At 40.6% G+C, this 23,810-nt stretch overlaps 1 protein-coding gene across 1 annotated transcript in view; it reads right to left on the reverse strand.

Moving 5' to 3' along the window:
* The window catches only part of LOC118388689 (carboxy-terminal domain RNA polymerase II polypeptide A small phosphatase 2-like), a 30,762-nt gene extending 6,952 nt beyond the window's left edge, over positions 1 to 23,810 (reverse strand). Inside the window, exons 1-3 of the mRNA XM_035778043.2 lie at positions 23,122 to 23,810; positions 8,926 to 9,077; positions 5,477 to 5,578 (exon numbers count right to left, since the gene is read on the reverse strand). Coding sequence (XP_035633936.1) covers positions 5,477 to 5,578; positions 8,926 to 9,077; positions 23,122 to 23,182 — 315 coding nt within the window. The 5' untranslated portion in view covers positions 23,183 to 23,810. The remainder of the gene's footprint in view (positions 1 to 5,476; positions 5,579 to 8,925; positions 9,078 to 23,121) is intronic.

The following is a 23,810-nucleotide window of genomic DNA, read 5'->3' on the forward strand; positions in this document are numbered from 1 at the left end:
AGTAGGGATGCACGATATATTGGTGAACATATCGGAATCGGACGATATTAGCCAAAAATGCCAACATCGGTATCGGCCGATGTCTAGTTTAACGCCGATGTTAAAAACCTATGTCAAAGCTACCGTGCAAACCTATATAACGTAGGTACATGACGTAATAATGCAACATCAAATTTTGCGCTCCACGTGCAACACAGCATTCCTAACCTAGCACACAGAATGTCTGCTGTGTGGATCGAGCAGTCAACAAGTTGAGCAGTCATTTGAAAGAGCAAGAACATTTCAGCGAGACAACTCAAAGGTGAAATCCATTAAAGCTAAGATAATGGAATTCATTGCCCTTGACAATCAACCGTTCTCTGTCGAGGGTGATGTTGGCTTTCGCCGACTGGTCGAGCACGGGTACACACTACCAAGTGTGCTATTTTTTAGATGTTGCCCTACCGGAATTACACAGTAATAGCGTCACTATTAGCTTCACGACATACACACTATGGAACGCCGTTTGGGTCTTTGCGTGTCAAAAAAGATAGTAGCACTGTCTAAGCTGTACAAAAAAAGTCTACAAACAAGCAAACAAGGACACGAACGATGTCTACAAACAAGGACACAAACGATGTGTTTACAATACTGAGTTGGTAATAAAGCATAATTTGTTCCAAAGCAACTTATAGGGTGGCTAGCTTTAGCTTGGTACCTAGCTAGCACCAATACAACCAGCCTGAAAACAATGACCAGCCGAAACTGCAGTCATATTTATTATTCTTAGCAATGATTTAGGAAACCTTATGAGTACGTTTTAGCAAGGTTGCCACTTGTTGTTCGCCTATTGAAATGGAACTTCAGTTCATGAAAATGATCGCTAGCCAGCTACTGAACCTCTCTGCGCACCGAACCCGTTAGCGGGATTAAATTCGACAACATACGGTGATCGCTACATAAATAGTCATATTAAACATTCATGAAAGTACAAGTGTCTCACATGTTTCGAAAGCCTAGAGTCTTGCTAATCCAACTGCGTTGTCAGATTTAAAAAAGGATTTACTGCGAAAGAATACAATGCGATTATCTTGAGGATAGTGCCCCATAAAAAAAATATTTCAACCAGCACAGGCGTAACAAAATCACAAATTACAATAAAATAAATTGTTTACCTTTGACGATCTTCCTCTGTTTGCAATCCCAATGCTCATTGTTACACAATGAATGGTCTTTTGTTTGATAAAATCCATTTTTATAGCCTAACACAAAACATTTTGTGAACCGCTTGTGTTGTGAATTCCGTCTCATTCAATTTTCGACGACACATTCGATGTAAATACACACACAGAACGTGACTTTTCCAGTCATGTTTGGTTTCATTGCAATCAACGGGTTTGTTTGTAACACAACCAAACTTGATAGGTCCTTTCGCTGGACGTATTGACTGAAAGAAACCGATTTGAAGACAAATCGTAATGACATCATTGTGCACCAATGATATGACCGCTGTTTCGTTGATTGACTGTTTTTTAACCCAATGACCACGGATCATCTTGAAATCTAGCTGGGTAGATAGCCAATGAGCCGAGGTAAACGGCAATATATAATGGTTATGTGTTGGAAGACCAACCCATGTAGTAAACTCTCGCCATTGAAGATTCATACTGGAAGGAGCGTATGTTACGCACTTTTTTGGTAAAGCGCATCTTCAGCTTTTTATATATCAATCAGTATGGCGACTAAGTCAGGGAAAGCTAAGTCTAAGTCTAGATATACAGATGTACACACAATTTTAGAAGAAATTGATCGGGAAAGTGAGACAGAGATTGTTGGAGGACGATTCATAGCTTTGATTCCCAAATGGAGGAATATTTTTTGAACAGAGAGGACATCGTTTTGGACTGGTAAGTTCTTCTCATGCTAATGCCGTTGTTTGAAATTAATATAAAATATTGTGTGATTTTTTAAAATTTTAGTAGCAATATATAAAAATGTAATGAAATGTGTAAAGTACACATTGGCTATACATTGTGAGTGGGGGTATGTTTGTATGTATGTTTTTGACCCATAGCCTATGTTTGTGTGTGTATATATACATATTGTGGATTAGAGGGAGCATGACCGAGATGCGTGTCTGCCGCTCCACCCCACCCCACCCCCACATGAAATAGCCTATTTGAGGCTGTTGAGGGGAGGGCAGGCCCACAACAGTGGCCAAAGTGAAATGGAGACAGTAGATACAGCTGGTCTGTTGTAATATAGTAAAGACAGTAGATCTAGCTGAAATGTCATAATATAAAATAGACAGTAGATCTTACAGGTCTATAATAATATATTCAACCTTATGTTCCCTGTACTCATATATATATATATATATATTTTATTATACCTGTTGATACAGGGCTCATATGTGAAACTATTCTTACTGAACATTTTCTTTCAGTGACACTGACTCCGAATGGGAGCCCCCAGTGCCAAGGTGTCCATCCCCCACTGAAGCTGGTTCATCCAGCTCCTGCCACAAGTGGTGTTCATCTGCCCAAATTTATTTCTGCAGGCATGGATGTGCCTCAGGGCCAAAAGGGCACAGCATAGAGGTGTCGCTGTGTTCTTTGCAAAATGAAGGCCCCCATCACCTGCACCACATGCTTGGTGACCCTCTGCTTTACAGCAGAAAGAGACTGCTATGGCACCTGGCATCAGCAGCACAATATTGTGTAGAGGACTGAGGGTCTTCCAAATATTGAAAGTGTTATTTTGTAAATGTATATATATATATTTTTCCAAATTTTTCCCTCCATTTTGGGAGGGGGGGTGGGGGGTGTTAGAATAGAATTTTGGTATTTAGTATATAGTTATTCCATTCAAAATGTATAACTTCACCAATTTGGCCACTTGGGTACATTTGGGCTACTTGTGTGGGACACCTGAGTGACTTCATGATAAATGTCATGTAGCACACTCATTTTGGAAGTTATCATTCTGAAACTTTGCAAAAGTACTGTTGCCCTCTTATGTTTTTCACTGAAATTGTCCCCATCATCCTATCTGAATGTTTGTTTTGTCTTGTTCATTTTAAAGATGATACAACAATAAATAAATAAAAAAACATGTTTTTTTCATTGTATTATCTAAACCAGATCTATTGTGTTATATTCTCCTACATTCAACTCACATTTACACTAACTTCAGAGTGTTTTCTTTCAAATGAAACCAATAATATGCATATCCTTGGTTCTGGGCCTGAGCTACGGGCAGTTAGATTTGGGTATGTCTTCAGGCGGAAATTGAAAAAAGTAGGGGGGTAGCTGTAAGAGTTTTAAGACCAAATCATTTTTTACAATGACGGACCGGACAAAACAGTTATGGATGCAAGGACTTACCATGTGATGCAGCCTAGGGACTGTAGTGACGCCTCTTGCACTGAGATGCAGTGCCTTAACACACACATGGACACAGCGGTCTAACTATTTAACTGTACTAGAATGCTTAAAAGGCTGCTAAAAGTTTAAATATCGGTTATCTGCATTGTTTTTTTGGCAAGGAAAATATTGGATACCGGTATCGGCCAAAAATGTCATATCGGTGCATCACTAGCAGTGAGAACACACATTTTTGTACAGGCCCCCCGTGGGAATCGAACACACAACCCCGGCGTTGCAAGCGCAATGCTCTATCAACTGAGCCACGAGATTACAATCTGTTGTTGCAAACAAGTGAAGTAAGAGTTACAGTTGAAGTTGGAAGTTTACATACACCATAGCCAAATACATTAAAACTCAGTTTTTCACAATTCTTGACATTTAATCCTAGTAAAAAGTCCATGTCTTAGGTCAGTTATGATCACCACTTTATTTTAAGAATGTGAAATGTCAGAATAATAGTAGAGAGAATTATTTAAGCTTTTATTCCGTTCATCACATTCCCCGTGGGTCAGAGGTTTACATACACTCAATTAGTGTTTGGTAGCATTGCCTTTCAATTGTTTAACTTGGGTCAAATGTTTTGGGTAGCCTTCCACAAGCTTCCCACAATAAGTTGGGTGAATTTTGGCCCATTCCTCCTGACAGAGCTGGTGTAACTTAGTCAGGTTTGTTGGCCTCCTTGCTCGCACACGTTTTTTCAGTTCTGCCCACACATTTTCAATAGGATTGAGGTCAGGGCTTTGTGATGGCCACTCTAAAACCTTTACTTTGTTGTCCTTAATACATTTTGCCACAGCTTTGGAAGTATTCTTGGGGTCATTGTCCATTTGGAAGACCCATTTGCGACCAAGCTTTAACTTCCTGACTGATGTCTTGAGATGTTGCTTCAATATATCCACATAATTTTCCTACCTCATGATGCCATCTATTTTGTGAAGTGCACCAGTCCCTCCTGCAGCAAAGCACCCCACAAAATGATGCTGCCACCCCCATGCTTCACGGTTGGGATGGTGTTCTTCGGCTTGCAAGCCTCTCCCTTTTTCCTCCAAACATAACGATGGTCACTATGGCTAAACAGTTCTATTTTTATTTCATCAGACCAGAGGACATTTCTCCAAAAAGTACAATCTTTGTCCCCATGTGCAGTTGCAAACCGTAGTCTGTCTTTTTTATGGCGGTTTTGGAGCAGTAGCTTCTTCCTTTCTGAGCGGCCTTTCAGGTTATGTCGATGTAGGATTCGTTTTACTGTGGATATAGATACTTTTGTATCGGTTTCCTCCAGCATCTTCACAAGGTCCTTTGCTGTTGTTCTGGGATTGATTTGCACTTTTCGCACCAAAGTCTGTTCATCTCTAGGAGACAGAAAACATCCCCTTCCTGAGCGGTACGACGGCTGTGTGGTCCCATGGTGTTTATCCTTGCATACTATTGTTTGTACAGATGAACGTGGTACCTTCAGGCATTTGGAAATTGCTCCCAGGGATGAACCAGACTTGTGGAGGTCAACAATTTTTTTTCTGAGGTCTTGGCTGATTTATTTTGATTTTCCCATGATGTCAAGCAGAGGCACTGAGTTTGAAGGTAGGCCTTGAAATACATCCACAGGTACACCTCCAATTGACTCAAACAATGTCAATTAGCCTATCAGAAGCTTCTAAAGCCATGACATCATTTTCTGGAATTTTCCAAGCTGTTTAAAGGCACAGTCAATTTAGTGTATTTACATTTCTGACCCACTGGAATTATGATACAGTGAATTATAAGTGAAATAATCTGTCTGTAAACAATCATTCGAAACATTACTTCTGTCATGCACAAAGTAGATATCCTAACCGACTTGCCAAAACTATAGTTTGCTTTCAAGTAATTTGTGGAGTGGTTGAAAAACGAGTTTTAATGACTCCAACCTAAGTGTATGTAAACTTCCGACTTCAACTGTATATACTGCATGATCATCTGCCCTGGCTTACACAGGATCAAAACAACATCTCTCGGAATTCTTCATATGTGGTGAGATAATAGGTCAAGGTTTTCTATAAGCACCATTTCTTATTAAGTGTGTGTGTTACCTTGAATGAGCTGTGCACCAGCGTTTCGTCCAGGTCAATGACCACACAGATCTTGCCCTCATCCTCAGGGGTTACCTCTGGCAGTAGACTGGTCTCTGGGACCTGAAAGGGGCGGGACAGGGAGAATGGTAGGGAGAGGAGTAGGAGGGTAGAAGCAGGGTAGAGGTGGGGAGGTCAAAAAGGAAACACATTTCCCAGCCTGCACCACTACATGTTGCACTCATCCTACTCTCTTTTTCACATTACAGTGCACCAGCCTTGTAAGAATCGCATTGGCTATAAAAATCACATAATTCCCAGTAAAGTAAGTGGCCATTGTTGATTATAGTTTAGAAATACTTCCGTCCCACCGTTTAAAACTACTGTAAGTGGTTAATTGTTATATCTAGGATTCTTATATTCAGAGTGCACTGTAGTAACATGTTTGGCCACCAGGTTACACATTTCCCTGTGTTGAACCTTTTCTTGCCCAGGGACCCTCTCCCAGGCAAACCGGCATGTCAGGGACATCATACGTTAGCAAAACAGTTTTTCTTGTCTTATCAGGTGAATGGCAAGGAGAAGTAATTAACATTTTAAAATTAATAGACTGAATAGTTTTTCATTATTTTGATCTCCCCACATTATAATTGGAAGAGGAAGTAGAAACTCTAACATAGCCTATTTGCTAGAAGGGCAACTCCAAAAACATTTTCACTAAAAGCAGCTGTTTAGCTGGTAAAACAAAAGGTAAGCAATGTGTTGGCAAAGCTTACCAGCTGTGTGCCGCACTGGTAGCCTATTCACGGGTGCTTTTACAAAGCAGATACTCCTGTGAGTCTAATTGGCTTCAATGAGTGTAACATGCTCAATATTAGGAGTTGAGAAATAATGTGGGCATTATTAGAAAGATGACATTATCCTGTATTCTACTCTAAGTATGTAATTAAACATGTGTTTATTCGGTTAGCAATATTCATAAAAACATTGAAATAACAATAATAAAATAAATACAAATCTCAGACCCTCTGCAGTACCTGAATACCCATCACACCCCACACTTGACGACAGATTCCAGAGGGAATCCATCATCTAATAACCTGGGACTCTGGTACAATTCTATACAGGAATCACGTTCAATGTGAGTTTCCGAAAAATTACCCATCTACAATCAAAATTGAAGACATGTATCCTATTGCACAATACACTGTCTTGCAAAACTGAATTAATTTCCTTTTCCATCCCAAATACAATAGGATTTAACAGCTGTGTATAACATGTCTGACGATAATGGATCAAAATAACAAAAAACTGTCATAACAAACATTTGCCTGAGCATCATCCCCAATTTGACAGTTTAATTTAACCCCATTCAGTATAGTTCTAACTTCCACAAAAACCACAGTGATATTGTCCTTTACGTACTTGAAACTGGTAGAGAAGGTTTTGAAGTAGAGCAAGCTAATCAGAGAGATGAAAGACCATTAACTAGGTTCTAGAGTCTCCCACTCATCCATCCCAAACCCACCAACAGGGCTCAACACAAACATCTATTCTAGGCCTATATCCATGACAGTTCTGAACTGTGCCTAGTAGAAAAAAAAACAGCATTAGGCTACATATCAGCAACAAAGTATTTTATTGGCTTGAGGACAGGCCTAATACAGCCTAGCGTTGGGAGAAAAGTAGCTTAATTTCTGCAACCAAAATATTTTCCTCTTTGGTCTAAATGTGCTGCTGCCTACAAGTAGCCTGCCTATCTATTCTAAACCTATCCACGCTCTCTCTCTAAACACTTTTAACAGAAGAACAGTGAGGTCCACACGGTTGTGTTAATCTATGTTATAAAGTCAAACATAACAGATGTGCTTTTGTTTTTACTGACTAATGTGTTTGGTAAACAGTTGAAGCATCATCAGTCGAAGAGGCTGCTTAGTTAGCACAGGGAAGAGTTTAAGGTGTTAGCCTTAGTTAAGACAGGGGAGAGTTTAAGCGGTTAGCCTTAGCTAGCACAGGGGAGAGTTTAAGTTGTAGCCTTAGTTAACACAGGGGAGAGTTTAAGGTGTTGGGCTTAGTTAGGACAAGGGAGAGTTTAAGTTGTAGCCTTAGTTAGCACAGGGGAGAGTTTAAACGGTTAGCCTTTGTCTGAACAGCTCATATTTAAAAAGCCCATTGACCAACATGTTAACTAAACCAGTGTCATCAATATATAGGGTGTCCACCCACTATGCCCAGAGTGGGTGAAAACACACGTGAGAGGAAATTTCACTTCCTTATGTTATAAAATACATTTAACACGACAAATATGATTATTCATGTTCTGAATCGTTCAGTGGAGTATTTATCGAACATTTCATTAACAGTATCCAAAAAGTCAGGTTTCGTAACCTATTACATCCGATAATACGCACGGAGTTCCTTTAGTGGATTTTACATGTTGTGATGGTAGTCTTCCTGTTGTTTTCGTGGGTTGCAAAAATCTAAATAAGTATGGCACGGGATTAATTAAATGTAAAAGGTTTTGAAAATAAAAAGCTTCCAGTAAGCTCAGTTGAAAACACTACATGTCTCAAAATGGATCTCTCTTACCTCTAAATTGTTTCATATCCTGCAGAGTCGAGATGAAAGATGACGAGTTCAATCATTCTCGCACCACATCCAGCCTAGCTGACATGATGCTGTGCAATTTTCCTTACTTCTGACCACTCTTTCTCTGGCCTCCATTTATTTGTCCATCTTACAAGGGCAAAAACTAACTTTTGAACCGATTATGATAGAGACATGAGGTTTGGACCATTGGTTTTCTTAGAGGATTATCTATACAATTAACATTTTACCCATGGTCAAAATCTGCGTTTTGTTTGGACACCCTATAATATAAATAAATAAATACAGGGGGAAGATCTGGGAAGCGTGGTAGTTTCAACTGTGGCATTTGAATAATTTAATTATATTTATCTACACCCTATTATCTTGGCCCAATTAAATCCTGAAGACCTAAGTGAACTACCCTGTGGGCCCTGGTAAAAAGTAGTGCACTACACAGAAAACAGGGTGCCATTTGGGATGTAGTTATGCTTACCCACTGACCCAAATACAAGTGTTGTACTGTATGGATCTACTATAGTTGGTAAATTACATTAATAGAGCCATAGTGATTCATATTAGGCCAAATTAGCCATTTAATATAGTAATTACATGGTTTATCTAGAGTACTGAACAGTGTGAAAACAGACAGAATAATACTGAATCTGAGGAAATAAGATTGTAGAGAATGAAGACCAATTTATCTGTCAGGGAGAAGTTATAAAATCTCCATCTAGGCTTTATTCTCCATTCACTCCGATTTATCTAACATGACATTTCATTGAGTTTGCCACTTTTTAAGACCAATTCTGATGTAAATTGCATCACTACATGCCATAGCCTCTTGGACAGAAGTTGCTGGGGGTGGGGGCTGTTTGTGTTACCTTGGCGATCGTCCCATTGTCCTCAGGAGGAAGTAAGGTATCCTGGGCAGGGGGTGGAGGCTGAGAGGCATCCTGTGCTCGGAGGCAACAGAAGAGCGCTTTGAAGATATTTCGGCTCCGAGGCTTCTTTGGGGAAGATTTGTTCACCTGGCCTAGGGAGACAAGGAACAAAAACAAAATCAACAAATATGTAAATAAACTCACAGCAGGTGAAACCCATATGGGTATACCCACACCTAGAATATAAGTTACTGAGTGTTTTAATATGGGATAAAGAGAAGACACAAAAATTAAATCCCTTACCCCTAAACAGACTTTGCCGGGACTACTTTCATTTGCAATCATGAGTCTTCCAGTCAATCTCAATCACTAACTAACATCCATAACAAGTAGACCTACAATAACTGACACCCTAATTGGTACCAAACATTTATGATGTCACCCTCTCTGATAACCATTATAAACTGGGTGGTTCGAGCCCTGAATGCTGATTGGCTGAAAGCCATGGTATATCATACCGTATACCATGGGTATGACAAAATATGTATTTTTACTGCTCTAACTACACTGATAACCAGTTTAAAATAGCAATAAGGTCCCTCTACTGTTTGTGGGATATTGCCAATATACCACAGCTAAGGGCTGTATACAGGCACTCCGTGTTGCGTTGTGCATAAAAAACAGCCATTAGCCATGGTATATTGGCCATATATCACACTCCCTCGGGCCTTATCGCTTAAGTATACCCTTAAGGCCGGTTTCCCAGACACCAATTAAGCCATGTCCTGGAGTAACGGAGATTGGGCTTGTTTTTTATTCCAGGACTAGGCTTCATCTCCGACTGCCATTATATACCTTCCATATCGCTCTCTAGAGGAGAATCCTGTTGTCACTAGAATATATCATTCAGGCCTCCCTCCCTTGTCTTTACCAGGGCTGACAGATCAGAGCAGGCAGGAAACCGATCCTGCTCTCTGTGTGGGTCTATTTCTGCATGAGCTCAGTTCACAGGGTCAGAGGGAGTCGGCTCCATTTACACACTCAGGCATCTGGGAGGCACGAGAGGAGGAAGTATAAAAAGCCACTGACTGACTGACTGACTGGTCTGAGTCCCAAAAAGCACCCTATTCTCTATGTAGTGGACTCTGAGCCTTGGTCAAAAGTAGGGTCAGGATGCTACCAGTATCTCAACACTCGTTAGTATCATGCAAGAAAACAAAACACGAAGCGCATTTAACTTTAGGAAAACAGCACTAATGTTGGAAAGAAACATGTTGTAGGGTTGAATATTTTCCAGTTATTTTACAAAATGTTCCATCCCGAGGACAAATAACTTTGCTCCTGGGTAACCCAGTATTTCCGACCAAAACCAGAAGTGTCATTCTAAAGCATATAAATATGTTTGGATTTGATTACAAATTTTGTAGGAATGAAAATTCAAGCCTGATGCACACTGAACCATACAGTAAAGATATTTTACGAGCTTAAGACATTTCATGAGCCCGAGCCCAAAAAGATTGTGCTGTGATTCAGCACATGGATAGCACATTACACACTACAGAAAACCATAAAAGCCCATAGATAAATGGAACAAGCTACAGTAGGCTAATCGTTTTGAGTGTGGACTGTATTAGGTCTACTGTACTGTATTAAAGTAGAATTACGCATCTCGATCAAACCATGAAGATGGAAACGAACATGCAATACTGGTACAGGACATGCGTCCGACAACGCTACACTTATAAGCTAGTAAATTTGATTTTAATTTAGAAATGTACATTTTTACATTTAGTAGGCTGACGCATACATATATTTTATAATATTTCCCCTAATGATGTGCGTATTACTCTCTCTCTATTGTTGCTTCCTCCTTCCTCACTTTCAACAGTTACAGTGCATTCGGAAAGTATTCAGACCCGTTTACTTTTTCAAGTTAGAGCCTTATTCTAAAATGGATTAAAAAAAAAAATTATACACACAATACCCCATAATAACAAAGCGAAAACAAGTTCAGAAATTTTTGCAAATATATTCAAAAACATAAATATCTTATTTAGATTAAGTATTCAGACCCTTTACCATGAGACTCGAAATTGAGCTCAGGTACATCCTGTTTCCATTGATCATCCTTGAGATGTTTCTACAACGTGATTGCTGCTCCCCAGATTACAGCTCCACTAAAACACACATTTAATTGGTCACTGGGGATGTTTGCAAATGTATGGAAGCATGCTAAACTGGGTCCTATCCCAAAAGACAGCAAAGAACCCATTACTCATTTACATTACATTTACATTTAAGTCATTTAGCAGACGCTCTTATCCAGAGCGACTTACTCCTGCCAACAGTCAACCAATTAGTCTACTCCATTCATTCAGTAAGATATTGGAGGGTATTGTGAGTAGACAAATATGGGAGTACATGGAAAAGAATGATCTGATTACAGTCAAATCAGCAAGCTTATCGCAAAACCCATTCCACTACTACTGCATTGGTTGACATGACTGACCAGTGGCTCAATGACATGACTGACCCGTGGCTCAATGCTATGGACAATGGCAGGTTTGTGGGTGTACTATTTCTAGATTTTAGAGTAGCGTTTGATTTAGTGGATCATTAAATAATTTACCAAATTATTGCATTATGGTTTTAAGAAGGTAGCATTGAATTGGGTACAGTCATATCTAACTGATCGGAAACAGTCCACCAATATCAAATGGTTATTTTTCTTCCCCTCATGCTTTAAACTGTGGAATACTGCAGGGCAGCTGCCTTGGGCCACTTCTTTACTTAATATATACCAATGACCTTCCTTATGTCTTATCTGAAACTCAAGCTACTATATTTTTAGATGATACTATAATTGATACAGTAAGACATCAGTTCAACAGGTACAGCAAGCTCTACAAGTAGATCTGAGAAATATCAGGGAGTGGGTTTGCTGTTACAAACTTGTTTTGAACACCAAGAAAACCAAGGTTATATTGGTCTGTTCCCCCAGGAAAAGGCCAACACAGCATGGGATTAAATTAAGTATGGGGGAGTACAAATTGAGGAAGAGGCAGAAATCAAACTACTAGGGGTGCAGCTAGACAACTGCTTATCAAGGTAGTCTCAAATAACAATATAAAAAACTGCATGCATGATCAGAAGGATAGCTAAATATTTACAGAGAAAGATTCTTAAGCAAATAACCCAAGCATTAATTGAGATTCAGGTGAAGTACTGTTCTGTATGCATCAGCAAGTGAAATTAGGAGGCTGCAGATTGTACAGAACAAAGCAGCAAGGATTGTTTTAAGGTGGAGATATGGATCTTCTGTTGTAGTCATGTTTAATGCTCTTGGTTGGTCATCAATCAACAAGATAATTGAAAAAACGGTCAAACTCTATTCACAACAGTATTCAGTTGGTAAGAGACATACATTCGGTAAATACTAATAATAGATTGTCCACCATCGATGTGTTATCCAGACAGAAAAAATAACATTTCAATTTAGAGCAATAAAGAAATTTAATAATTTATCTGAGCAAACCAGAAACCTTTCAATATATAAATTCAAACAATACTTTAAAACCATTTAAATATAACACATAGGAAAAGTTGTGCTGGACTATGGTAGACAAATAATCAATCTATCTTTTAGACAGAGTATTTATCTGGTCAATATATCAGAGTATTTTGACTGTGTGTTAGTGTGTTATATGTGAAAATGTCATTGTATTTAAATTATTGACGACTGAAAGAGATCCTAATAAAATAAAATCACCTATGGTAAATTCAATTGATTGGACATGGTTTGTAAAGGCACACATACCTGTCGAAATAAAGGTCCCACACTTGACAGTGCATGCTAGAGCAAAAACCAGCGCTGGGAATCAAAGAGTTAAAAACATTTTTTAATGAGAGGACAGTGGAGTACATGGGGATATTGCACAACAGACAGAAGCTAAAAGTTAGCTTATGCATAACCCATCCTTCATAGCTAAATAAGGCTAATTTATTATGTGAAAGCGGTAGGATATATATAGATACACACAAAAGTATATGGCCACCCCTTCAAATGAGTGGATTCAGCTATTTCAGCCACACCCATTGCTGACAGGTGTATAAAATCGAGCACACCGCCATGCAATCTCCATGAAGAGCTCAGTGACTTTCAACGTGGCATCTTTCCAACAAGTTTAAAAAAAAGTTTTTTTGGGGGGGTCTTCCTCTGACACTGCCTGGTATAGAGGTCCTGGATGGCAGGGATCTCTGGCCCCAGTGATGTACTGGGCCGTACTCACCACCCTTTGTAACCCCTTGAGGTTGGGTTCCCGTCCCAAGCAGTGATGCAGCCAGTCAAGATGCTCTCAAAGGTTCAGCTGTAGAACTGTGAGGATCTGAGGGCCAATGCTGAATCTTTTCAGCCTCCCCGAGAGGGATGCCCTCTCCATAACATTTTGGGTGTGTGTGGACCACGTTAAAGGTCACACACAGTCATACTATTTCCCAAGTAATAATAGCCTTAACTTCCTGGTGACAGGGGGGTAGTATTGAGTAGCTTGGATGAATAAGGTGTCCAGAGTAAACTGCCTGCTACTCTGTCCCAGATGCTAATATATGCATATTATTAGTAGTATTGGATAGAAAACACTGATGTTTCTAAAACTGTTTCAATGGTGTCTGAGTATAACACAACTCATATGGCAGGTGAAAACCTGAGAAAAATCCAACCAGGAAGTGGGAAATCTAAGGCTTGTAGTTTTTAAAAAACTCAGCCCCTATTGCAGATACAGTGGGATATTGGTTGTTGCACTTCACTAAGGCTTCCACTAGATGTCAACAATCTTTAGAACTTTGTTTCAGGATTCTACTGTGAAGTGGGACCGAATGAGAGAGGAATGAGCCAGGTGTCTGGCAGATTGCCACAGACGCTGAAGCAGACTCTGAATAGGAATTCTCCAGTTGGAACATTATTGAAGATTTATGATAAAAACATCCTAAAGATTGATTCTATACATATAGTTTGACAAGTTTCTACGGGCTTTAAAGGAACTTTTTGTCCGGAGTTTGGCTGGACCTGAACGCACTTTTGGATTTGTTTACCAAACGGCCTAACAAAAGAAGCTATTTGGACATAATTGGGCATTATCGAACAAAACAAACATTTGTGGAACTGCGATTTCTGGGAGTGCATTCTGATGAAGATCAAAGGTAAGTGAATATTTATAATGCTATTTCTGACTAATGTCAATCACCCAATATGGCAGATATCTTTTTGGCTGCTTTGTCTGAAAGCTGTAGTCAGTCAGATTTAGCTTTTTGCTTAAAGTTTTTTAAAAATCTGACACAGCGGTTGCATTAAGGAGAAGTATCGCTCTAATTCCATGTATAACAGTTGTATTTTCATCAACATTTATGAGTATTTCTGTAAATAGATGTGGCTCTCTGCACAATCACCGCATGTTTTAGAACTACTGAACGTAACGCGCCAATGTAAAATGAGATTTTTTTATATATGCACTTTATCGAACAAGACATACATGTATTGTGTAACATGAAGTCCTGAGTGTCATCTGATGAAGATCATAAAAAGTTAATGATTAATTCTACCTATATGTGTGCTTTTGTGACACTCTTTGGCTGGAAAAATGGCTGTGTTTTTCCTGTGTTGGTGGTGACCTAACATAATCGTTTGTGGTGCATTCGCTGTAAAACATTTTTTAAATCAGACACTGTGGCTGGATTAATGAGAATTTGATATTTAAAATGGTGTAAAATACTTGTATGCTTGAGGAATGTTAATTGAGATTGTTGTTCTGAATTTGGCGCCCTGCACTTTCACTGGCTGTTGGCGAGGTGGGACGCTACTGTCCTACAAATCCCCGAGAGTTTAAGCACCAAAACATCACCCACTACATTTATTTACGCTCTCTCTCTCCAACTCTACGCTCCAACTTTACGCTCTCTCTCATCTCCAACTATCAGGATGCCTGAAAGAACAAGCTGAGTGGGTGGGGAGCTTATATTCATGAGCTTGCCCTTGAGGTCATTGCCATGTAACAAGGTAAACAATGGGGCACATGTCATTCCAAGCCTAAATAGTATGTCTCAAACCATTCTCTCAGCAAAATGCTCTCATGGTCAACAGAGTTGATCGTGGACTGTTGGATATCAGACAAAAAGGAATTACACGATTGCATTTCTATTGCTTTGTAACCAATTACAGAATAGTTCACTGATACATTTCACAAGAATTCACCTTTGAAGCTTAGACATAAGGGAATGTACATGAAAACAGCATACAATAAGTGTACTAGACAAATTATCGGGGCATCTGCATTAGCATTATAAATGACAATATGTTCAGAATTGTACACATTGATCAGCCATTTATTTGATAACTTACAACTCGCCAGCATAGCCAAAACATTAATCAACATGAACACTTATTAGAAAAAAAAGTTGAGAAATAATGACGAGACATTTCACGCATAAGCCTAATATAGGCACCTGGCTGCCCTACAGTGTGTAGCACACATTGATTTGTACAATTTGTAGCACTCATCTCCCATCCAATGAAAAAAATACTAAGTAACAAAATGTGATATTTCATGTAAAAGTGCATTACAACCAACTACAGAGATTGATGGGGAGGGGAGTGAGAGAGGAGCACTCATGTACCCTGCTTCCATCATCCACTTGACTTCAGTCACCCAAGACTGTAGCGGAAGGAAAATGCAGCTATGGCCTCCTTATCAGGCCTCTCACACTGAGCAGACAGGGGTCCTGGGATGGACAGCTCACACAGCTTCCCCACACATGGCGCTGGATCAAGGATGACCTCGTTGAAGAGGAGATTCAGGAGCCGTCTATGTAGCTTGTAACGTTTTTGAAAAGGAATTAAGAATATATAAATATATGGACAAGGAAAGTCAGAGCGGCAAAGACTACAATACAGTAGATAGTATAGAATAGAGTATATACACATATGTGATGAGTAATCCAAGACATGTAAACATTAAAGTGGCCAATGATTTCAAGTCTATAGGTAGGCAGCAGCCTCTATGTTAGTGATGGTTGTTTAACAGTCTGATGGCCTTGAGATAGAAGCGGCTTTTCACTCTCTCGGTCCCTGCTTTGATGCACCTGTACTAACCTCGCCTTCCGGATGATAGAGGGGTGAACAGGCCGTAGCTCAGGTGGTTGTACTTGATATTTTTGGCCTTCCTGTGACGTCGGGTGCTGTTGGGGGCAGGTAGTTTGCCCTTGTTGATGCGTTGTGCAGACCGCACCACCCTCTGGTGAGCCTTGCAGTTGAGGGCGGTGCAGTTGCCGTACGAGGCTGTGATACAGCCCAACAGGATGCTCTCAATTGCGCATTTGTAAAAGTGTGTGAGGGTTTTCGGGGACAAGCCACATTTCTTCAGCCCCCTGAGCTTGAAGAGGCCTTCTTCACCACACTGAGTGGGTGTACCATTTCAGTTTGTCCGTGATGTGTATGCCGAGGAACTTAACTTTCCACCTTCTCCACTGCTGTCCCGTCGATGTGGATAGGGGGGGGTGCTCATCTCCTGTGTTTTGCTGACGTTGCGTGAGAGGTTATTTACCTGACACCACACTCCCAGAGCACTCACCTCTTCCCTGTAGGCTGTCTCGTCATTGTTGGTAATCAAGCCTAATACTGTTGTGTCATCTGCAAACTTTATGATTGAGTTGGAGGCGTGCATAACCACGCAGTCATGGGTGAACAGGGAGTACAGGAGAGGGCTGAGCACGTACCCTTGTGGGGTCCTACCTTCACCACCTGGGGGACTGCCCGTAAGGAAGTCCAGGACCCAATTGCACAGGGCAGGGTTCAGACCCAGTGCCTCGAGCTTAATGATGAGCTTGGAGGGTACTATGGTGTTGAATGCTAAGCTATAGTCAATGAACAGCATTCTTACATAGGTATTCCTCTTGTCCAGATGGGATAGCGCAGTGTACAGTGTGATGGTGATTGCATCGTCAGTGGACCTATTGGGGCAGCAAACAAATTGGAGTGGGTCTAGGTTATCAGGTAGGGTTGAGGTGATATGATCCTTGACTAGTCTCAAAGACATTCATGATGACAGTGCAATAGTCATTTAGTTCAGTTACCTTTGCATTATTGGGTACAGGAACACTGGTGGCCATCTTGAAGAATGTGGGGACAGCAGACTGGGATAGGGAGAGATTGAATATGTCCATAAACACACCAGCCAGCTGGTCTGCGCATGCTCTGAGGACGTGGCTAGGGATGCCGTCTGTGCCGACAGCCTTGCGAGGGTTAACACGTTTAAATGTCTCACTCAAGTCGGCCACGGAGGAGGAAAGCCCACAGTCCTTGGTAGCTGGCCGGGTCAGTGGCACTGTGTGATCTTCAAAGCGGGCAAAAAAAAAAAGTGTTTAGCTTGTCCGTGACATAGCTGTTGTTTTTTTGTAGTCTGTGATTGTCTACACATTCTGCTTGAGCTAGCTACTAGTAGTTTGTAAACAAGGCCAAAGCATGGCATAGGCGCACATGTAATGACGGTTAAGGCGGTACATATTCAAGACGCTACTATTGGTGTATATAATCCTCAGCTTTATGCGATGTTACATAAAGCATGAAGTAAATCCTTGGTAGTGCCTGCCTCCTGAATCCAAGTGTTTGACACGGGAGGGGACCAGTAACTTTATGATCAAACTTTATCAATGATTCAGCTACAGTCATTTTCCATACTTGAGTCACCCTACTTTGAACTGGTTTCATTCCAAATGTCATCCAACTTGCTCAGGACCTTTAATCTGTAAGTGATGTGGACACTGGGGAACATGAAGCTCCCGACCCGCTTCATTTACAGCCCAAAAGATGTGGATTGGATGTACTCGCCCCTGTTACCTGTAGTCCACGATCATCTTATTTTCAATACTGACCGTGAGGGAGAGGTTGTTGTCCAGGTACCACACTGCTAGGTCTCTGATGACCTCAACGTCGATCAGTCCTCCCACCGTTGTGTCGTCAGCAAGCTTGATGGTGGTGGAGTCGTGCGAGGCCACACATTCATGGTTGAACAGGGAGTACAAGAGGGGACTACGCACACACCCTAAAGGACCCGTATTGATGAGGAGCGTGGCAGATGTGTTATTCTCTCACCGCCTGGGGGTGGCCAGTCAGAATGTACAGGATCCAGTTAAGGGAGGCGTTCAGTCCCAGGGTCCTGAGCGGACTATGGTTTTGAATGCTGAGCTGTAGTCAATGAACAGCATTCTTACATAGGTATTCCTTTTGTCCATTTAAGCATTTAACATTTAAGTCATTTAGCAGACGCTCTTATCCAGAGCGACTTACAAATTGGTGCATTCATCTTATGACATCCAGTGGAACAGTCACTTTACAATAGTGCATCTAAATCTTAAAAGGGGAGGGGGGGGTGAGAAGGATTACTTATCCTATCCTAGGTATTCCTTAAAGAGGTGGGTGAGGGCAGTGTGGAGTGCAATAGAGAACATGTCATCTGTGGGTCTGTTGGGGTAGTATGTGGGGAATTCCAACCAGAGATAAACGTGAGTAAATGGAATGCAATTCCCTTTTTATGCACTTTTTACTCTATGCATATTCTGAACTTGACATGACAATAGCATGCTATTCATCCGCTATTTATTTGGGGTGGAGTTTGAACAAATGAAGGTGTTGCGGAGGTGTGTCTACAGATATTCCATATTCTGACCTTGACTTAGTTACCTAATAATTACACCGCTTTTACACATGAGGAAACCATGAATAAGGTCTAGAGAAGATCTGTTTGATTAACAGAATTGTAAATAGAAATCACACTTGATTTAGATCTATTTTATCGTATAATTGCTGGAGACAAATGTGAAACCAGTCATAATGGCAGCAAACTGTAGCATATCAACTTTCCCCAAGTTTATGAAATGCTGTCTCATTATGCAGAATTTAAATGTGTACTTGCAGGGATGGGCACTCTCGGGGCGGCAGGGTAGCATAGTGGTTAGAGCGTTGGACTAGTAACCGGAAGGTTGCGAGCTGACAAGGTACAAATCTGTCGTTCTGCCCCTGAACAGGCAGTTAACCCACTGTTCCCAGGCCGTGTTCCCAGGCCGTCATTGAAAATAAGAATATGTTCTTAACTGACTTGCCTGGATAAATAAAGGTAAAAAAATGTTTTTTTTAAATAATAAAAAATTATAGGCTACCCCGACTTTTCGGTTTCCTATTTCAATCACGTTAAATATTAGCCACTATCATTGTCGGCCGTCAGTGGGCATAATAAACTCATTCAAATGCCAATTTACTGTTAGTTCCCTTCAGGTGGTATAACCTACATTAACATTCAATTTACCTTCATTTGCTTCCTCTGTAAACGCCGTCAAAGCCGTGTGGTTGGTGCTTAGGGTCAGTAGTAACAGATATAAGACATGTATGCTAATTAAACGGATACGTAGCGGAGCACAGACCAAGACGTAACCGTTTGAAAGCGACGCATAACACAATAATTGGCAGTGTCATCACACAATTCCATGATTAATGCAAGCAATAGATGAGGTTATAGCCTATTATAATTATATTTACACTAACCATACATTACCATGGGTTGAAGAACTGAATGTGGCAATTTTCTGAATGAAATCACTTTATTTTGTGCATAAAGGCTCTCCAACCTGTTCATGACTCATAAATACTTCCGAAAACAAAATAATCTATAAAATCAGAATATTTTTTTGATCAACCAATTGGTGCTGAAACAGACGAATATGCAGATATTCCGATAGATTTCTTTCTTATTTTCCCCCACGGAAGGCCTTTAGCTCATCTGGAAGGTCGCTGGGCAGCTCACTGCTGGGTTTCCCTTTGTAATCTGTGATAGTTTACAAGTCCTGCCACATCTGTCGAGTGTTGTAATTGTCATTATTACAAATAAAAATCCCCAAAATTGGCAGATTAATCGGTATCAGCTTTTTTGGTCCTCCAATAAATCGGCATCTAGTTGAAAAATCATAATCGGTCTACCTCTAGCCTACATTGCTGAAAAACAATAAACTGCTTCCTGTTTGCCTGTCAGACATGATGTAGGCCTACCTGTGCTGGACAACAAAGGACAGTTGACGTGCAATAAATAACACCTACCCACCGCAGCTCAAGTCAATCTGAAAAACAAATATCGAGTCTCCCATCTGGGCTCCCGAGTGGCGCAGCGGTCTTAGGCACTGCATCTCAGTGCTAGAGGCGTCACTACAGACCCTGGTTTAATTCCAGGCTGTATCACAACCCAGCAGTGATTGGGAGTCCCATAGTCCCATCACGGTTCTAGTTTGACCGGGGTTAATCCTGATCAGAGAAGGAGCATAAACAACACATAGTGCCTTCATATGAGCTGCAACATCCTATTACCATAAGCGACTCGTTTCAGGAAACTTAGTGTATGTCGCGTGTCACTACTTCACAGGAGAGCCATTTGAACGCAAACATTATTTTTTAAATCAAAATGCATTTTTTGGGCAGAAATGGCTTCTGGAACATGTGAAGGTTTGTGTGCCTTAATATTAAACTTGCATCCCATCTGTAAATATGAATACAATTGTTAAATTACGAACTTAGTTGGTTTAGCCAAAGGAAAAGTCTGCAACCTTCCCGCTAGCCATGATTGACTGAGATAATGAGTGGGCTGAACATGCCGAGATGAGTTTGGATTGGTCTGCCATGTAGCACGCTTCTTGTCTATAAAATGAGCTGGTCAGTATGTGTAGGTAATCATTTCGAACGTAGCTTTTATGAAAGATATCACATAGCAGAACTACATAAGTGTTGCTCTCCACTTTCTGGAAGAATGGGTTTTGAAATCAGTGGCACTAGAATATGATAGCTAAGGAGATGGAAAAAATTCTAGCAAATATGCAGACAGTAGAAAAGAGAACACACCGAAGGCTGTTGCATAAAACACCAGTCTCCGTATTACATCTTCAAACTAAGGGCAACCATGTCATCCGTGACAGAGGGAGAAGCGTCAACCCATGTATTTGGGTAAGACAGTCTCGCGAGCTACATTTTCACATTACACATTTCTAATTTTGTCAGAAAGTTGTTTTAATTTCAAGTTAAAGTGCACTGTTAGTAGCTAGCTAATGTTAGCTGGTTGGCTCACAAGCTATTGTTATGTGTATGATCTGTGTGTAGTTATATTACTCATATCTCAGAGTCACTTCCAGTGTTGTTATAGCCTAAAGTTAGCTAGCTAACATTGAACCTGGTTGGTTAGCTACCTGGAGGGTAGTAATGTTATAAATTGCGATTATGGTTAATTGTTTAGCTAGCTACCTACATGTCTAAACAAAAGACTTAACTACTATGCAAGTAACCATATCAATAGAATTTCATTATGTCACTGCAACAACTGTCGATAGGCGGAGCTGGTAAATTTGCTCTGGCTATCCACTCTGATTTCAGAGCACTCTCGTCTGGGTGTTCCAGAGCGCAGAATAACTTTTCAAACACACAACACCCATAGAATATGGCCGGTGTCAGGAAACGTTGGCAAAAAGCGTAATTAAAATTGTTGCCAGCAGCACAGTTGCAGTAACCAACACCCGGAATAAGATAAAAACAGCCCAACTATCACTGCTAGGGCAAGTAAAATGGTTAGTGAACTGTTCTCTCATTTGTGTCTGGAAGTAGCTAGCAAGCTAGCCTATGTTAGCTTGGGTGCTTGACAGCTGTTAAGTGAGAATGCTCAGATCAATCCTACTCCTCGGCCAGAGCGTCCAGTATGCACCCTGAACGCTCCTAGAGCGAAACGCTCTGAATTTACAAACAGACAATCTGACAACGCTGAGTTTACGAATGACCAGAGCGCACTCTGGCAGTCCAGATTACATTTACAAACACACCCATAGCATAAACCAGCCTTTAGTCTTGAAATCTTTGGTTGTTCAGTACATGGCCTCATGTGAATCCTTAAAGAGATGGGTGGGATTAGGCTTTAGAGGGTGTGAACCATGCTGAATGAGACCAAGAAGAGTTCTCCAGTAGGTAGGTGTATCAAAACATTCAAAGGCCATTTTCACAAAAGTGAGGTTACAAATTCATCAACTTTCAAAGCAGAATGCATTATTCATTGTTCCTCAACTGTAGTGTATGATATACCGTTTTCTAGCTCCGTGTCTACTCTACTCAATATTTTAAAAACTATTTCAAATTTTGCTACATAAGACCGAATCAAGCCTGTTGGTCACATTTTTACATGTGGGTAGGGTACTGGTTAGGGGTGACATCTGAAACGTGCACAAACATGCTCAACATACATACATTGTAACCATCTTTGTCGCCTGTGGCATTAAACATATCTTATGTTGACTTTCTGTAATGCTTAGGTATTTAAGTATATTTAAGTAGACAATTTTACCAATGTTTTTCTGTTTTATTAAAAGAGCATCTACTTTGCCAGATATAATTGGATTACAGACCATAGGTTTAAAGTAGCTACATCCGAGCCAAACAAATGAATGTATACAAGCCGATATGACAAATTGCAAACAAAAGAAGTCTGTTACTGTCTGGAAAAATAAGCTGACCAGGCATACTCCAGACATCTAGTAACTTCTAAACTTTCACCACTTGTCTGTCTCAATTGAAAAGCCGTGAAACAATGTCAAACGTAATTGAAAGTACTAAAAAATAAATGTATATAGTTCTTTACTACGTGGTTCACAATATAGGCTACAATCGATTGTTTTTCCAACAACGTAGTTCGCTAGTTAGTTTGCTGTTAAAATAACTTTATCCAGAGGTTCCCTATACCTGACTGACGCTATCGTCTGCGAGATGGTCGTTTAGCTACCCGTAACGAACTAACGAGTTACGTTCTACTATTTGACTCGCATGCTGAATGTAAAATGGACACCCACACAGTGGCAAATCTGATTCAGTACAACCAGCATTTGGAATATCTTACTGTCGTACATGTAATGTCAAACACATTTACCAATAACTTGTTCACATGACAAAACTCACTCAAACCTGAAATTCGTGAATTAGACGGGCGCAAGCCAATGATTGGCGTGTAGCTATTAGCATGCTAGCAGCGCCTACCAGTTAGCTCGCGCGACAGTTGGCTGGGTTCTTCCGCTTCAACAAACAATATTATACATTGCGAAAGTGATCTCACTGAGCGGATAAACACGAGGACTTACCTGTTTTGAACGGCAGTTGACTATCTTCTTTCTGCACTTGAGTGATAATAGAACTTTCCATCTAACAAATGCACAGCCCCTCAAAGTCCAATCCGTTACCCCAATTTGCAGGTACTTTCAACATTCAGCTAGCTGGTTAGCAATCACGTTTACCAACCCGTTGCGTTTGGTATCCGAAAATATTCCAATAAAAACAGCTTCTTGGTTTTTCTCGTATCAATTATAGCTTCCGCTATCTTTCCTAGTTCAAGCTAGGCAGTGTGCGTTCAACATGAAGTGTATTAGTGTAACGCTGCGGTCCCCTCTGATAGCTAGCTAACACTAGGAAAGACCTCGCTAATACTCCAACATGGAGATTCCAGGCGAAAAAAGCAAAACAACCGAGGAAATGGGGCAGGGTGCGGTTTCAAGTTCCCCTTAATACTGATAAACAACCTTGAATGATCATAATCCACTATACGAAAACTGAAAATATGTTGGTCAAATAATTACTTATCTTGGTCCAAATGAACAATGTGTATATGTCTGATTAATAAATGATTGTTTTAGTATATTGGATGACGCTTTGTTTTTGCTCTTCTGAGGATTTTGGGGGCGCCTTGAAACCGCTCATCGTCGCGGATTGGATCACGTAGAAGTGGGAGTACCACAGGCATTCTTCTCAACTCGCTTCGGAGTTCGTTCTGAGC

Source organism: Oncorhynchus keta, chromosome 10, assembly GCF_023373465.1.
Source record: "Oncorhynchus keta strain PuntledgeMale-10-30-2019 chromosome 10, Oket_V2, whole genome shotgun sequence".
NCBI lineage: Eukaryota > Metazoa > Chordata > Actinopteri > Salmoniformes > Salmonidae > Oncorhynchus > Oncorhynchus keta.